The sequence below is a fragment of the Poecile atricapillus genome, chromosome 22, assembly GCF_030490865.1.
Source record: "Poecile atricapillus isolate bPoeAtr1 chromosome 22, bPoeAtr1.hap1, whole genome shotgun sequence".
Lineage (NCBI taxonomy): Eukaryota > Metazoa > Chordata > Aves > Passeriformes > Paridae > Poecile > Poecile atricapillus.
Window position 1 is genome coordinate 7,523,437 of NC_081270.1, and position 16,237 is coordinate 7,539,673.

General features: G+C 57.2%; 2 protein-coding genes across 7 annotated transcripts in view; both read left to right on the top strand.

Annotated features, from left to right (window-relative positions):
- Positions 1-1,041, top strand: part of ATP13A2 (ATPase cation transporting 13A2) — a 28,767-nt gene extending 27,726 nt beyond the window's left edge. For all 6 annotated transcript variants that reach the window (XM_058855147.1, XM_058855144.1, XM_058855146.1 and 3 more), the window contains exons 27-29: positions 165-316; positions 388-560; positions 644-1,041. In XM_058855147.1, coding sequence (XP_058711130.1) covers positions 165-316; positions 388-560; positions 644-814 — 496 coding nt within the window. In that variant the 3' untranslated portion in view covers positions 815-1,041. The remainder of the gene's footprint in view (positions 1-164; positions 317-387; positions 561-643) is intronic.
- Positions 1,042-3,956: 2,915 nt separating this feature from the next.
- Positions 3,957-12,340, top strand: MFAP2 (microfibril associated protein 2). Its single transcript, XM_058855168.1, has 9 exons — positions 3,957-4,004; positions 6,424-6,479; positions 8,227-8,313; positions 9,361-9,387; positions 9,465-9,551; positions 9,874-9,915; positions 10,063-10,150; positions 10,580-10,653; positions 12,140-12,340. The coding sequence occupies exons 2-9, from the start codon at positions 6,443-6,445 to the stop codon at positions 12,241-12,243; spliced, it is 546 nt and encodes a 181-aa protein (XP_058711151.1). The 5' UTR covers positions 3,957-4,004; positions 6,424-6,442; the 3' UTR covers positions 12,244-12,340.
- The last annotated feature ends 3,897 nt before the right edge of the window (positions 12,341-16,237 follow it).

Sequence of the window (16,237 nt, forward strand, 5' to 3'; positions counted from 1 at the left end):
AATAATATAATTTCATATTCTATGAAATTCAGTGTTTCTTTGACTCCTAGCAGTAAGCATTAAAAACAAGGTCACACACTCTGTATCTCAGACCCCAACACTGGAGAACAAGGGGTGCTGTCCAGCCCCCCCTGCCCGTCCTGCTGAGCCTGTCCCCTCCCCAGGTACGTCCCCCTGAACAGCACGGTGACAGCGCCCCAGAACCTGCCCAACTACGAGAACACCGTCCTGTTCTGCGTCAGCGGCTTCCAGTACCTGATCCTGGCCGTGGCCATGTCCAAGGGCCACCCCTTCCGCGAGCCTCTCTACACCAACGGTGAGGACGCGGCCACCGCGAGGGCCACCGGCCCTCCGGCCACCCCTCACCCCGTCCCCTCTCGCCCCCAGTGCTCTTCCTGCTCGTGCTCATCCTGCTCTTCGGCCTGATGGGCTGGCTGACCCTCTACCCCCTGGGCTTTCCCAAATCCCTGCTCAAGCTCCAGCCCATCGAGGATTTCAGTTTCAAGCTGCTCCTCTTGGGCATCGCCGCCTTCAACTTCTTCGCCGCCTTCGCGCTGGAGGTGGGTCAGGGTGGGATTTGGGATGGGTGGGCACGGGGCTCTCCTTTCCTCCCCCAAGCCCTTTTTCCCTCCTTGTTTCCCAGACCGCCCTGGATCACGGATTGCTGGGCTGCTTCCGAAGGCTGCGCCGGAAAAAAGCCTCCAAGAAGCTTTTCAAGAGGCTGGAGAAGGAGCTGAGCCAGCAGCAGCCGGCCTGGCCGCCCCTGGAGCAGCCCCTGTTCGCCACACCCAGGATGTCCCTGGCTGTGAGATAGCAGTGCCAGCTGTGCCAGCTGTGCCAGCTGTGCCAGCTGTGCCCTCTGCCCCAGCCCTCGGACGCTTCCTTAATTTATTGATCCCGGAAAAAGCGGGGACACGGCGGGCGGGATCCCTCGGCATCAGAGATGTGAATCCCGTGGCCACGCTGATCCCATGGCCATGGTGATCCCATATCCACTCTGATCCCATATCCACCCCTATCCCATATCCACACTGATCCCATATCCACTCTGATCCCTGGCCGTGGTGATCCCATATCCACCCTGATCCCATATCCCTGATCCCATATCCACTCTGATCCCATATCCACACTGATCCCATATCCACCCTGATCCCATATCCCTGATCCCATATCCACACTGATCCCATATCCACACTGATCCCATATCCACACTGATCCCATATCCAACCTGATCCCATATCCACCCTGATCCCATATCCATGGTGATCCCATATCCATGGTGATCCCATACCCACCCTGATCCCCTGGCCATGGTAATCCCATATCCACACTGATCCCATATCCATGGTGATCCCATATCCACTCTGATCCCATATCCACACTGATCCCATATCCACCCTGATCCCATATCCACCCTGATCCCATATCCACTCTGATCCCATATCCCTGATCCCATATCCACCCTGATCCCATATCCACCCTGATCCCATATCCACACTGATCCCATATCCCTGATCCCATATCCACCCTGATCCCACAGCCACGGTGATCCCATATCCACTCTGATCCCATATCCACACTGATCCCATATCCACCCTGATCCCACAGCCACAGTGATCCCATATCCACTCTGATCCCATATCCCTGATCCCATATCCACACTGATCCCATATCCACCCTGATCCCATATCCATGGTGATCCCATATCCACCCTGATCCCATATCCCTGATCCCGTGGCCACAGCAGATGGAGGAGGAGGATGAGGATGATCAGGTGAGGAGATCCAGAGGAAGAGGAGGATCCATCCCAGCTCTTCCCGCAGGATTCCCCCACTCCCCCCACGCTGGCCACCCCCGGCTGGGGGCCGGGAGGGGTCCGTGGTGTCCCCAGCCCCCCAGCAGTGTCACTGTGACCCCAAATCCCCTCTAGATGTGTAGGGAGTTTACATCCCCCCCCCTGCCCTTCCAAGGCTCCATCCCCATCCCTTTTCCTCTGGGAATGCTCGGGCAGAGCCCCTCTGCTTCGGGCCGGGACCTCTGCAGTGCTCCAGACCCCACAAATTCTATTTTTTAACTCTCCCCGACCCCTCGGGGATCCCCTCGGGGCTCTCAGGCTCTTCTCCAATAAATTAACACTTTATTTTCTTGGCTGCTCGTCCCTGCTGCCCGCTGGGGGTGGGGATGGGGCAGGAGGAGGTTTTGGGGTCACCTCGAGGTTTTGGGGTCACCTCGAGGTTTTGGGGTCGCCTCCTTTTCCCAGCCGGGCTCGATGCTCGAAAGCAGGGAGCGCAGCCAGGGATGACACCGCTGGGATTCCCAAAACCCATCAATCCCAATAAAAAACCCGAGCGGGGCGACCTCTCTCCAGCTGGAATTTCCTAGAAAATAACAACAGCGGCTGGAAAAATCCCAGGTGTCCTGGCCGAGACCCCAAAACCACCGAGGAAAAACCGGAGCCGCCGCATCCCCCAGGGAAGGAGCGGCTCCCGGGGAGGGTCTGCGCCTCCCGCATCCCCATCCCGGCCTTTTCCCGCTGGGATCCGCTTCCATGGAAAACCCGAGCCCCCCCGAGCGCCTCCCTGCCCCGGGGAGCCGGGGATTAGCTCAGGAAATGAGGCACAAGAAAAGGTAAGAGAGGTTTCCTGCAGGCCCGGCCAAGGCTGCGCTGCTTGATCCAGGATTCCCGAGCCTTGGAAAAACCCTCCGCGCCCCTTCTTGGCGCTTTTCGGAGCAGAAATCAGCCGGGAGCCGTTTTCCCGTCGGGATTTCCTCGGGAGGGTGTGCAGAGTTATTGAATTATTGAATTATTATTTATATTAATGATTATTTATATTGTTTATTAGTTATATTAATTATTGGCGGGCGGCTCCTGGATGGAGGCGAGCAGGGCTGAGGATAAAGCTGCAGGAGGGGCCGGCAGAAGCTCGGGGGGAGTTTTTGGGGTCCTTGGGGTGGTTTTATCCATCCTTCAGCCCGGAAAATTAAAGAGGAGGTGGGAGCGCCTTCCAGCCCCGTCTGTCTCTCACCCCGCTCTGAAAATCCCTTTTTCCCCGCATTTTTGCAGCTCTCAGCCCCTGTCCTGGTGCTCAGCCAGGAATCCAACCCCACGGGAGAAAATCTCCTCTCTCATTCCCATTCTCATCTCCAGAGACCTCCCGTCCCCATCCCGCCGCTCTCCCTTTCCTGGTTTTTCACCCCAAACCCGCGGGATTCGCCCCCCGGCCCTGGCTCCGCGTCCCTGCCGAGCTCGGTGGGCTTTGGGATCATCCCGATCCCTCCGGGAATGCGCCAGGAGCGGGGAAAGGGGCCCCAGGCCGGCCCCGCCCCGCCGGGAACAGCGGCATTTGGGGCATTTGGGGCATTTGGGGCATTTGGGGGATTTGGGGGATTTGGGGGATTTGGGGGATTTGGGTCCTTTTTGGGATCATTCTCCCTCGGGGCTGCAGCATCCTCGCTGCTGGGGGGGAATCGGGATCCAGCCGTGCCTCGGCAGGGGTGCTGTGATCCCAACATCCCAAATTTTGGGGTGTTTTTGCTCCAAGAGGTGACAGAAACCCCCCCTGAGCTTCTCCTTCCCCCCCTCCCTCCCTCCCTCCCCGCGGCCCCACAAACCCCGGCCCGCTCCTCGCGGCTTCCTCGGATCCAAAACTCATCCAGCCGGGAAAAAAAACCCCAAAAAAAACCCCAAAAACCCCTCGGTGCACCCCGGCCCCGGCAGCAGCGTTTCTCACGGGTGGTTTTTTGTGGGTTTTTTGTGGGGTTTTGTGGTTTTTTGTGGGTTTTTCCCGGTTTTTCCCGGTTTTTCCCGGTTTTCCCCCTCCCCAGCGCGGGAGGAGGAAGGGGCCGGCTCAGGTGTGGCTTTAGGACCCAGCGGATCCCCCGTGCTGGAGGTTGGAGGTTTTTAGGGTTGGTTTTTTTTGGTTTTTTTCGGTTTTTTTGACTCTCATTTCAAGAGTTTTGGAGAAGCAGAGAGAGGAGAGCGAGGGCAGAGCCGGCACTCACTGGTAAGGACCAGACCAGGGAAAAAACCCCTCCCCAATTCCCGGGAATTCCGGGGACCCCCCCGTCCCTCCCCAGCAGCAAACGGGGGCTGAACCTCAATTTGGGGGGGCTTTGTGAAACCTCCAGCGGTTGGGAGCTTGGAAAAACCATGGGAAAAAAAAAAAAAGTTCCAACTTTTTAACCTCACAAACCCTCGATTTTTGGGGTGCTGGGGGAAGGGGGGCCCTTCTTTGAGGCCTGACATTTGTTGGAGATTTTTAACCACTTCCAAAAAGTCTAAAAATACCCCAAAGGCTGGAGGAAGCTGCGGGTTTGTTGGCTGGGATTTTTTTTTCCCCTCGTTTTTCCAGCCTGGAAAGGGATCTTTTATTCCGATTTATTTTGGGGGACGGGCCCCCCCTGAGGAAAAGGTGATGTGTGAAAACGGGGATGGGGGCACCGAGCTCTTTACCTCTGGTCAGGGGCCAAAATAAATGGAATCCTTTAATATTCCCTTTGTTCTCCAGCTCTCTGGCAAGGAGAGAGCTTTAAAAAAAAAAAAAAAAAATTTAAAAAAAGCAAAACAAAAAGAATGAAAGAAAAAGAAAAGAAAGGAAAATGGGGGGGGGAAGGGGGGAAAAAAAGCTGGGGGAAGGAGGAGAGGCTGGGGGAAGGTGGGGTTTAGCAGAATGAAAGGGACTGTGGTGTTCTTTCTCCGGGGTTGATTGTTCCCAGATGTGCAGTTGCAAAAACATCTGGCGCGGTCGGAGCGGCCGGACCCCCGCACCGAGGGAGCGGAGCCCGGGGAAGGGAAGGGGGAACAGCGGGGCCCGCCCGGAGGGGACGGGGGAGGCTTCAGCCCCTCCTCGGTGGCCTTGGATGAAGGGAGGACACCTTGGGGACACCTTGGGGACACTGTAGGGACACTGTGGGGCACTCTGGGACACCCTGGGGCACCCTGGGGACATCGTAGGGCGCCGTGGGTCACCCTGGGGACACCCTTGGGCATCCTGGGACACCCTGGGGACACCCTGGGGACACCCTGGGGACACAGTGGGACATCCTAGGGCACCATGGGAACACCCTGGGGCACCGTGGGACACCCTGGGACACCGTGGGACACCCTGGGACACCCTGGGACACCCTGGGGCACCCTGGGGGCACCGTGGGGACACCGTGGGACATCCTAGGGCACCGTGGGACACCCTGGGGACACCGTGGGGCACCCTGGGGCACTGTGGGGCACTGTGGGGACACCCTTGGGCATCCTGGGACACCGTGGGGATACCCTGGGGACACCCTGGGGACACCCTGGGGACACCATGGGGACACCCTGGGGACACCATGGGACATCCTAGGGCACCGTGGGGACACCGTGGGGACACCGTGGGTGTCTCTCCGGGGTCCCGGTCGGGAGCAGCCCTGGCGCGGCCCCCGGGGCAGACGTGACCCGACTGTCCCCGTCCCGCAGCCAAAGGCCCGGAGCTCCGGCCAAGGCGGGGGGGAAATCCCGGGAATCGGAGCCCGGGAGGAGCCGCGGGGGCTGGAGATGGGGATGGGAGAGGGGAAATCCCGGGAATCGGAGCCCGGGAGGAGCCGCGGGGATGGAGATGGGGATGGGAGAGGGGAAATCCCGGGAATCGGAGCCCGGGAGGAGCCGCGGGGGCTGGAGATGGGGATGGGAGAGGGGAAATCCCGGGAATCGGAGCCCGGGAGGAGCCGCGGGGATGGAGATGGGGATGGGAGAGGGGAAAAACGGAGCTGCGGCCTTGGGAGGGGGGGAGGACAGTGGGGATGGCTCCAGAGGGGGTGTCCGGCTGTCTGTCCGTCCGTCCATCCATCCATCCATCCATCCATCCGTCCATCCATCCATCCATCCATCCATCCATCCACGTTCCCATGGATTTAGGGGATGCCCGAGCAGTCGCAGCACCCCCCACACACAATTCCTTTCCCAAGGAATTGGAAACCTTGGGAAAAAAGCCCCAGAGTTCTGCTCCGGGGGGTCCGGATCGGTCACATCCCGGGAATGATCCCGGGAAGGATCCCGGGAATGATCCCAGGACTGATCCCACATCCCGGGACTGATCCCACATCCCAGGAAAGATCCCGGGAATGATCCCGGGAATGATCCCAGGAGTGATCCCACATCCCAGGACTGATCCCACATCCCGGGACTGATCTCACATCCCAGGAAAGATCCCGGGAATGATCCCGGGAATGATCCCAGGACTGATCCCACATCCCGGGAATGATCCCAGGACTGATCCCACATCCCGGCGTTTCTCCTCCCTGCTCTGCCCGCGGGATATTCCAGGGCTTGGTCCCTGTGACTCCCCTGGGAAGGGGCGGGGACGCCTTTGGGGGGAAATTCCTTCATTTCTGAGGTTTTTTGGTGTCCCCGGCTGTCTCCTGACCCGAATTCCCTCTGTTCCCATCCAGATCCTCCGGCTCCAGCAGGATGAGAGCGGCGGAGCTCCTGCTGCTGTGTCTGCCAGGTGAGCGTCCCCAAACCCCCTCCAAATCCTCCCTTCCCACAGACATTTTTACCAGATTTCCTCAATTTCAAATCCCCAGGCACGTCTGGAGGCTCCAAACTCTCATTTTCGGGGTTTAAACCCCCTTTCTAGAGCGGAAAATCTAATTTTTTTGTGTCCTCAGACCTCATTTTTACATCCCAAATCTTCATTTTTATGCTCCAAACCCTCATTTTTATGCCCCAACCTCATTTTTACATCCCCAAACCGAACCTTTAGGTCCCAAATCTTCACTTTTGGATCCCAAAGCTCTGATTCTGTGGTTGAAAACTTCATTTTTTTGTGGCACAAACCTTCATTTCTAACTTCCAAATGCCCTTTTTGAGGTCTAAAGCTTCATCTTAATGCCCGAATCTTCATTTTTTAAACCCAGAGTTTGGTTTTGAAAGTCCAAAACCTCCCATTTAGAGGCCAAAGTTTCTTTTATAGACCCAAATGCTCAACTTTTTGAGCCAAAGATTTATTTTTACATTCCAGAGTCTCATCTTGGGGACCAAAACCCCCAAAAATCCATTTTTAGGGCACAAAGTGTTAATTTGTGGTACCAAAGCATCATTTGGAGGATGCTCAGGAGGTGGCCACAACTCCCAGCAATTCATTCACCGTTATTCCCCCAAAATTCCCCCAAAATTCCTCCTCAATTCCTCCAGAATTCCCCCAAAATTCCTTCAAAATTCCCCGAAAATTCCCCCAAAAATCCCCCAAAAAATCCCCCAAAATTCCCCCAAAATTCAAAAAAAAAATTAAAAAATTCCAAAAAATTCCCCGAAAATTTCCCTAAAATTCCCGCAAAATTCCCGCAAAATTCCCCTAAAATTCCCGCAAAATTCCCCGAAAATTCCCCCAAAAATCCCCCAAAATACCCGCAAAATTCCCCCAAAATTCCCGCAAAATTCCCCTGAAATTCCCGCAAAATTCCCCCAAAATTCCCCTAAAATTCCCCTAAAATTCCCCCAAAATTCCCCCAAACCCCAGCTGGGGCTGCAGCAGGATGGAGCTGATCCCATCCTCCCCTTCCCGGGAATTCTCATCCCTTCGACTCTTCCACGCTGGATTTGGAGCCTGAGCACCCAGGGGTGGGATTGGGGATGGTGGGAGCAGGGAACCCCAAATCCCGGCTTTGGGGTGTCCACAGGATCCCTGGATCCTGGTTTGGGGTGTCCATGGGGTCCTGGGTTTGGGGTGGCTGTGGGACCCCAGATCCCGGGTTTGGGGTTTTAGTGGGGTCCCAGATCCCGGGTTTGGGGTCTCAGATCCGGGGTTTGGGGTCTCAGATCCCGGGTTTGGGGTCCCAGATCCTGGGTTTGGGGTTTTAGTGGGGTCTCAGATCCCGGGTTTGGGGTCCCAGATCCTGGGTTTGGGGTCTCAGTGGGGTCTCAGATCCTGGGTTTGGGATGTCCGTGGGATCCCAGATTTGGGGTGTCAGTGGGGTCCCAGATTCCAGATTTGGGATCTCGGATCCTGGGTTTGGGATCCCAGATCCCGGGCTTGGGGTGTCTGTGGGATTCTGGGTTTGGGGTCTCAGTGGGATCTCAGATCCGGGGTTTGGGATCCCAGATCCCGGGTTTGGGGTCCCGAATCCCGTGTTTGGGATCCCAGATCCCAGTTTTGGGGTCTCAGATCCCAGTTTTGGGGTCTCAGATCCCAGTTTTGGGGTCTCAGATCCCAGTTTTGGGGATCCCACACCGACGGCCCCCGTGTCCCGCAGCGCTCCTGGTGCAGGGCCAGTACAGCCGCTTCGAGGGCATCACCTACCCCGAGCCAGTCCAGTACTCCCAGTATGACCAGCAGGCTGGTGAGAGCCGGGACATCCCCTGCCTCCATCCTCATCCTCCATCCTCTGCCTCCATCCCCTGCCTCCATCCTCTGCCTCCATCCTCATCCTCCCTCCCCTGCCTCCATCCCCTGCCTCCATCCTCATCCTCCATCCCTGCCTCCATCCCCTGCCTCCATCCTCTGCCTCCATCCTCATCCTCCATCCCTGCCTCCATCCCCTGCCTCCATCCTCTGCCTCCATCCTCATCCTCCATCCCCTGCCTCCATCCCTGCCTCCATCCTCTGCCTCCATCCTCATCCTCCATCCCTGCCTCCTTCCCCTGCCTCCATCCCTGCCTCCATCCCCTGCCTCCTTCCCCTGCCTCCATCCCTGCCTCCATCCCTGCCTCCATCCCCTGGCTCCATCCTCATCCTCCATCCTCTCTGCTTTCCCTGGAAAAACACCCCGGAAAAAAACTCTTCCCTCTTCTTCCTCTCCATCCTCATCCTCCTCGCCTCTGGAATCCCCAAACTCCCGTCTCTGCTCTCACTGACAATTCTGTATTAAATCCTTATCAAATTCTTTATTAAACACTATTTATCCGATCATTTCTTAAACCCTTACCCAATTATTTCTTAAACCCTTGTCAAATTCTTTCTTAAACATTTATAAAGTTCTTTATTAAACCTTGATCAAATTCTTCATTAAACCTTGATCAAATTCTTCATTAAACCCTTATCAAATCCTTTATTAAACCTTTATCAAATCCTTTATTAAACCTTGATCAAATTCTTTATTAAACTTTTATCAAATTCTTTATTAAACCTTTATCAAATTCTTTATTAACCCTTATTTTTTTTTTTATTAAACCTTAATTAATCGGGGTATTTATTAAAAACTTTTTATCCAGTTATTTTTTTGAGCCTTTATCCATCCCAAATCCCCCCCGGTGGGAAGCAGCCCTGGAATGCCTGGGGGGAGTTTTCCCGACCCACCACAGAATTCCAGGGATTTCATTTCCCCCTCCCCACGGGATGAGTTCTCTCCCTGCACCCATCCTGAGGCTGTTTTTTGTTTTATCCCCAGAAATTCAGGATTATTACGATTACCACGGTGAGTGTTTCCCCCCTGGGATCCCTGGGGGGGGATCGGGGTTTGGGGGTGTCCCTGCAGCGGCTCTGTCCTTGCAGATGTCACCCCCCGAGTCCCCGAGGAGCAATTCCGGTACCAATCCCAGCAGCAATCCCAGCAGGAAACCGTGCCAGCCCCGACCCCAGGTGGGTGACAGTCCCTGGGGTGGGTGACAGTCCCCAGGTGGGTGACAGTCCCTGGGGTGGGTGACAGTCCCGGGGGTGGGTGACAGTCCCTGGGGTGGGTGACAGTCCCCAGGTAGGTGACAGTCCCCAGGTGGGTGACATCTCCCCCAGAACCCGCAGACCCAGGGCTGGGGGGTCTCTGTCCCTTCCTGTTCTCCCGGAGCAGCCGGGGAAAAAATCCAGGGAAAGGGCGAGGACACGCTCCTGCCCCATCCTGAAATTCCCTCCTCTGTCCCTGTCCGTGTCCCTGTCCCTGTCCCTCTGTCCCTCTGTCCCCCCTCAGCCGCGGTGCCCGAGACGGAGCCCACGGAGCCGGGACCGCTCGGTGAGTTCCGATCCCGTTCCCCATCCCCGGGGCCGGGCTGTGCCGCGGGAACCGGGGCGGGGGGAGGCGCTGGCTGAGGAATTCCCGGGAATTCCCTGGAATTGCTGGGAATTGCCGGGAATTGCCGGGAATCGCCGCTTTCCGCAGACTGCCGGGAGGAGCAGTACCCCTGCACCCGGCTCTACTCGGTGCACAAGCCCTGCAAGCAGTGCCTGAACGAGATCTGCTTCTACAGGTGCGTGAGGCCGGGGGAACATTCCCTGATCCCCCCGGAGATCCCGGGAACCCCCCTGCCTCACATCCCGTCCTTCCTGTTCCCGAAATTCCCTGATCCCCCCGGAGATCCCGGGAACCCCCCTGCCTCACATCCCGTCCTTTCTGTTCCCGAAATTCCCTGATCCCCCCGGAGATCCCGGGAATCCCCCTGCCTCACATCCCGTCCTTTCTGTTCCCGAAATTCCCTGATCCCCCCGGAGATCCCGGGAATCCCCCTGCCTCACATCCCGTCCTTTCTGTTCCTGAAATTCCCTGATCCCCCCGGAGATCCCGGGAACCCCCCTGCCTCACATCCCGTCCTTTCTGTTCCCGAAATTCCCTGATCCCCCCGGAGATCCCGGGAATCCCCCTGCCTCACATCCCGTCCTTTCTGTTCCCGAAATTCCAGCCTCCGCCGGGTTTATGTCATCAACAAGGAGATTTGCGTCCGCACCGTGTGCGCCCACGAGGAGCTGCTGAGAGGTGAGAGGGGCGCCCCAAAAACCGGGATCGTCCCCGCTCAAATCGCCCTTGTCCCCCCAATTCCGAGGAGGGAAAATCCCGCTGGGACAAAGAGACCCCCGGGATCAGAGCGGGATCGCGGTTTGGGGTGGGGTCAGGGTGCACCGATGGGGCGGGGGGTCCCTCACTGCCCCCAAAACCCCAAAACCCCAAAACCCCCGGGATCAGAGCGGGATCGCGGTTTGGGGTGGGGCTGGATGCGCACCCATCAGGCGGGGGGTCCCCCACGGTCCCCAAAACCCCAAAACCCCCGGGGCAGAGCGGGATCGCGGTTTGGGGTGGAGCTGGATACGCACCCATCGGGCGGGGGGTCCCTCACTGCCCCCAAAACCCCAGAGACCCCGGGATCAGAGCGGGATCGCCTTTTTGGGGTGGGGTCAGGGTGCACAGATGGGGCGGGGGGTCCCCCGCTGCCCCCAAAACCCCAAAACCCCCGGGATCAGAGCAGGATCGCGGTTTGGGGCAGAGCTGGATGCTCACCGATGGGGTGGGGGGTCCCTCACTGCCCCCAAAATCCCCGGGATCAGAGCGGGATCGCGTTTTTGGGGTGGGATCAGGGCGCACCCATTGGGCGGGGGATCCCTCACTGCCCCCAAAACCCCAAAAACCCCGGGATCAGAGCAGGATCGCGTTTTGGGGTGGGATCAGGGCGCACCCACCGGGCGGGGGGTCCCCCCACGGCCCCCAAAACCCCAAAACCCCCGGGATCAGAGCGGGATCGCGTTTTGGGGCGGGACCGGGTGCGCACCCATCGGGCGGGGGGTCCTTCACTGTCCCCAAAACCCCAAAACCCCTGGGATCAGAGCGGGATCGCGGTTTGGGGTGGGGCTGGATGCTCACCGATGGGGTGGGGGGTCCCTCACTGCCCCCAAAACCCCCGGGATCAGAGCAGGATCGCGGTTTGGGGTGGGGTCAGGGTGCACCCATCGGGCGGGGGGTCCCTCACTGTCCCCAAAACCCCAAAACCCCAAAACCCCCGGGATCAGAGCGGGATCGCGGTTTGGGGCGGGACCGGGTGCGCACCGATGGAGCCGGGGCTCCCTCACTGCCCCCAAAACCCCAAAACCCCCCGGATGAAAGCGGGATCGCGTTTTTGGGGTGGGGCTGGATGCGCACCGATGGGGCGGGGGTCCCTCACTGTCCCCAAAACCCCAAAACCCCCGGGATCAGAGCGGGATCGCGGTTTGGGGTGGAGCTGGATGTGCACCCATCGGGCGGGGGGTCCTTCACTGCCCCCAAAACCCCAAAACCCCCGGGATCAGAGCGGGATCGCGTTTTGGGGTGGGATCAGGGCGCACCCATCGGGCGGGGGGTCCTTCACTGCCCCCAAAACCCCAAAACCCCCAGATCAGAGCGGGATCGCGGTTTGGGGCGGGCCCGGGGCCTCTCCCCCGCTTCTCCCCGGGGATTTTCCCGCAATCCAGGGTTAACCCCTCGCTCCCCGCAGCCGACCTGTGCCGGGACAAGTTCTCCAAGTGCGGGGTGATGGCCACGAGCGGATTGTGCCAGAGCGTGGGAGCCTCCTGCGCCCGCAGCTGCGGCGGCTGCTGAGCCCCGGCCCCGCTCCGGAGCTCCCGGGAATCACCGAGCAGCTCCCCGAAATCCCGGGAATTCTCCCTCTCTCTCTCTCTCTCTCTCTGGGTTTTTTTTTGGGGTTTTTTTGTGCACATAATAATTAAAACGGGCAAGGGGGGGTTTATTGTTTCTGTGCCTTTCTCTGTTCTGCGGCCAGGGGGGAGAGCCCCGGTGGGACCCTGAAGAAGATTTGGGCTAAAAACTGGGGAAAAAAATAATTGGAAGAAAAAATGGGGGAAAAAAAGGACAAAATTTCGGAGGAAAGTGGAAGAAAAAGAGAAAATTCGGGATAAAAATGGAAAAAAGAGACAAAATTTGGGGCAAAAATGGGTGAAAATCCCAAAATTCGTCTGGATTTGGTTCCAAAGAGGCCCCAAAGAATCAAATGAGGCCAAATTTGGGTCAAAAACGGGAAAAAAAGAGACAAAATTTGGGGTAAAAATGGGGTAAAAAGGGGAAAATAATGAGATTGGTGCAGGTTTGGGTCCAAAGCTCCATGAAAGGTTCTGAGGGACTTCCAGAAGGTTCTGGAGCCACCCTGGGGGTTCCAGACTATCCTGAATGGTGCTGGGCGGTGCTGAGCTTCCAGATCGTTCTGTGAGGTTCTAGATAGTTCCACAGGGTTCTAGACCGTTCTAGACCGTTCTAGATCGTTCTAGATAGTTCTAGAGTGTTCTAGAACGCTCTAGATAGTTCTAGAGTGTTCTAGATGGTTCTAGATGGTTCTAGATCGTTCTAGAGTGTTCTAGATCGTTCTAGATTGTTCTAGATCGTTCCGCGGGTTCTAGATCGTTCTACAGGGTTCTAGATAGTTCTACAGGGTTCTAGATCGCCCTGAGGGTCCTGAGGGACTTCCAGAAGGTTCTGGATCCATCCCGAGGGTGCTGAAGGCTGCTGAGGTTCTCCCGGGGTTTTGGACTGTCCTGGGTGATCTGGAACCTCAGATCTGGGGTCCAGCAGAATATTCCAGAACCCCCAGACTGGTTCCAGAACCTCGGGGCTCTCAGGATGGATTTTGGGGTGAAATTTGGGGATTTTGGGGTGAAATCCCGGGGGATTTGGGGGCTGAAATTTGGGGATTTGGGGTGAAAATTCGGGGATTTGGGGAGGAAATCCTGGGAGGGTTTTGGGCTGAAATTCGAGATTTTGGGTGAAAATTAAGGGATTTTGGGAAAATTCTGAGGATTTTGGGTGGAAATTCAGAGACTTTGAGGGGAAATCTGTGATTTTGAGATGAAATCCGGGGATTTTGGGGGAAAATTTGGTTTTGGGGTGGATTTTGGGGGATTTGGGGTGGATTTTTGGGGTGGTTTTGGGGTGGATTTTGGGGGGGTTTGGGGTGGATTTTTGGGGTGGTTTTGGGGTGGATTTTGGGGGAGTTTGGGGTGGATTTTGGGGGATTTGGGGTGGATTTTGGGGGGGTTTGGGGTGGATTTTTGGGGTGGTTTTGGGGTGGATTTTGGGGGGGTTTGGGGTGGATTTTTGGGGTGGTTTTGGGGTGGATTTTGGGGGAGTTTGGGGTGGATTTTAGGGGGGTTTGGGGTGGATTTTTGGGGAGGATTTTGGGGTGCTGCCCAAGCCTATAAAAAGGGTTTTGGGTGGGGTCTCGCAGTTTTTGGGGTCCCCTATAGAAGGGGGACGGGTTGGGCTGTAGGGCGTGGGGATTTCCTGCAGATCTTTGCTGATTTCTGTTTATTATTAATATTATTCTTGTTATTCATTGTTATTTAGGGACCTAATTCAACCCAGCCCAAACCTGGCATTCCCAAAACGCCACCTTCCCCAAAAAACAGATCCCTCAGAGCTCCCAATTTGGATTTTCCACGTTTATTCCCGCCGGGACTGGGGGGGATCAGAGCCACCACCCCCCTTCCCGTGCCTTTCCCAACCTCGGAGCACCAGTAAAAATCCCCAAAAATCCCATATAAAAACCGCTTCCTAAAAAAATCCTTCAAAAGCACAAATCCGGGGAGATTTTTGTTAGAAAAAGGGGGGGAATTAAGATGGGGTGGAATAAATCAGTTGCGTCTTCTGGGGCTAAAAAAATGGAATATTTTCCTTTTTTTTCCTTTTTCTCGTTTAAAACTGCAGCAGGAAAATGGGGTGAACCATCCATGAGGTCCAAAATCGTTTAAAAAACAGACAAATTTTGTTGGCTGTGGGAAAAGTGCAGCTTTTTCCCAGAGGGCAGGGAATGAGGAGACAGAACGGGCCGGGATGGGGCTGGCTCAGCCCTGAGTGGATGGAATTCCCGAAATCCCGCTGGGTGGAATTCCCTAAATCCCGCTGGGTGGAATTCCCGAAATCCCGCTGGATGGAATTCCCTGAATCCCGCTGGGTGGAATTCCCGAAATCCCGCTGGATGGAATTCCCTGAATCCCGCTGGATGGAATTCCCTAAATCCTGCTGGATGGAATTCCCTGAATCCCGCTGGATGGAATTCCCTGAATCCCGCTGGGTGGAATTCCCTGAATCCCGCTGGGTGGAATTCCCTGAATCCCTCTGGGTGGAATTCCCTGAATCCCACTGGGTGGAATTCCCTAAATCCCGCTGGGTGGAATTCCCTAAATCCCGCTGGGTGGAATTCCCTAAATCCCGCTGGGTGGAATTCCCTGAATCCCACTGGGTGGAATTCCCTAAATCCCGCTGGATGGAATTCCCTAAATCCCGCTGGATGGAATTCCCTAAATCCCGATGGATGGAATTCCCTAAATTCCGCTGGGATGGCGCTGCAGCTCCTGTTCCTTGAGCATCGCGATCTGCGGGGACGTGGAGAGGGGACCCTGTGGGGCCGGGCCGTGTCCCCGTGTCCCCCGGGCCCTGTCCCCGTGTCCCCAGGCTGTCCCTGTGTCCCCATCCCTGTTCCCGTGTCCCCAGGCTGTCCCCGTGTCCCCAGCCCTGTCCCCGTGTCCCCAGCCCTGTCCCCAGCCCTGTCCCCAGCCCTGTCCCCAGCCCTGTCCCCGTGTCCCCAGCCCTGTCCCCAGCCCTGTCCCCGTGTCCCCAGCCCTGTCCCCAGCCCTGTCCCCGTGTCCCCAGCCCTGTCCCCAGCCCTGTCCCCGTGTCCCCAGCCCTGTCCCCAGCCCTGTCCCCGTGTCCCCAGCCCTGTCCCCTCACCTGTTCCCCCAGGTCCCCCCGGCCGAGCCGGATCCGCTCCAGCTCCCGCCGCAGCTCCGCGGGTGCCCCGGGGAGCGGCCGGGCCCGGAGCTCCAGCACCGAGAGCTGCGCCTGGAGGGGACGGGAGTGGGCACTGCCTGCTCCGGACACCCCAAAACTGCCCCCGTGCAGCTGGGGTGGACCCGGGACCGGCACCGGGACCGGCATCGGGACCAGAATCTGGACCGGGACCAGAACCGGCACCGGGACCAGAACCAGGACCAGAACCGGGACCGGCACCGGGACCGGGACCAGAATCTGGACCGGGACCAGAACCGGCACCGGGACCAGCACCGGGACCGGGACCAGAACCGGGACGAGAACCGGGACCGTTCCCATCAGGAATCCCACTGGGATCCTTCCCATCAGGATGAGCTCCCGAAGGAGCAGCCCCAGCCCGTGGGGATCGGGACCAGCCCGTGGATCGGGATCGGGATCAGCCTATGGATCGGGAACAATCCCATCCCCATCCCATGGATCGGGACCAGCCCGTGCAGGGACCCACCCGCAGCACCTGGATGCGCTTCCGAGCCTCCTCCAGCTCCCGCTCGGCCGAGCCCGCGGGGATTTGCGGGGATCCAGCGCGGCCGGGAGGCTCCCGCTCCTGCCCGGACACACAGACCTAAAATAACCCGTTAAATAACGTGTTACAGACCTAAAACCTCGGATAAACCCCGATGGATGCGGGCAAAACACAGCTATTTATATTTATATTTATATTTATATTTATATTTATATTTATATTTATATTTATATTTATATTTATATTTATATTTATATATTTATATCTATATCTATATTTATATGTGTGTGTGTG

Excerpts from the sequence above, each read along its gene's own strand:
- MFAP2 (XM_058855168.1), top strand. The coding sequence starts at position 6,443 with ATGAGAGCGGCGGAGCTCCTGCTGCTGTGTCTGCCAG. Across the intron at positions 6,480-8,226 it reads CCTGCTGCTGTGTCTGCCAG|CGCTCCTGGTGCAGGGCCAG; the intron begins GTGAGCGTCCCC and ends CGTGTCCCGCAG. Across the intron at positions 10,654-12,139 it reads CCACGAGGAGCTGCTGAGAG|CCGACCTGTGCCGGGACAAG; the intron begins GTGAGAGGGGCG and ends CGCTCCCCGCAG.